This window comes from Cystoisospora suis (assembly GCF_002600585.1).
Source record: "Cystoisospora suis strain Wien I chromosome Unknown contig_5801, whole genome shotgun sequence".
In the NCBI taxonomy this organism is placed as follows: Eukaryota; Apicomplexa; class Conoidasida; order Eucoccidiorida; family Sarcocystidae; genus Cystoisospora; species Cystoisospora suis.
Window position 1 is genome coordinate 10,382 of NW_027158591.1, and position 524 is coordinate 10,905.

Here is a 524-nt window from a genome sequence, read left to right on the forward strand (position 1 = left end):
GGAACGAGACATACCAAGACGTGGATCTGGGAATTTCTCCATCCACTGCGCTAGCCTTGTCAGAAGATTCTGTTTTCTAGAGACCTCTTTCACACCTAGACAGCCACACGACGAGAAATGCGAAGACGACAGAGAAGACGATTAGAAGAATGCACTACGGAATGGCTTTCTCTACGGAACACACTGTAGAAGCAAGAAGACGAAAAGAACAAGCAGTATAGAGAGAATACCTACCTATCGATCTTTCTGCTTTATTCAGATACCCAACTTTACTCGAAGGTCTTAGCAAGACACAGCTCACATACGTATACATATACGTATACGTAGGTGTATATACATGGTAGATGAGGTGTATACATGAAGTCTATTGTATTAGCTCTCCGAAGAAGAGAGTAGGAGAAGAGGTATGTATAGACGAGATCACAGATGATACAGTGGATAGAGAGTAAAGAGTGTAAGAGAATGGCTACAGATATTTGTGTAGGAGAGAAACGAAAGACCATAGATAGATAGACTAAGGATAT

The 524-nt window shown here is 41.4% G+C and overlaps 1 protein-coding gene across 1 annotated transcript in view; it reads right to left on the reverse strand.

Moving 5' to 3' along the window:
• Positions 1-524, reverse strand: part of CSUI_009597 (uncharacterized protein) — a gene marked incomplete at its 5' end in the record, with an annotated part of 7,431 nt that overhangs the window by 2,550 nt on the left and 4,357 nt on the right. Inside the window, one exon of the mRNA XM_068069710.1 lies at positions 15-95. Within this exon, the coding sequence (XP_067918316.1) occupies positions 90-95 (6 nt within the window). The remainder of the gene's footprint in view (positions 1-14; positions 96-524) is intronic.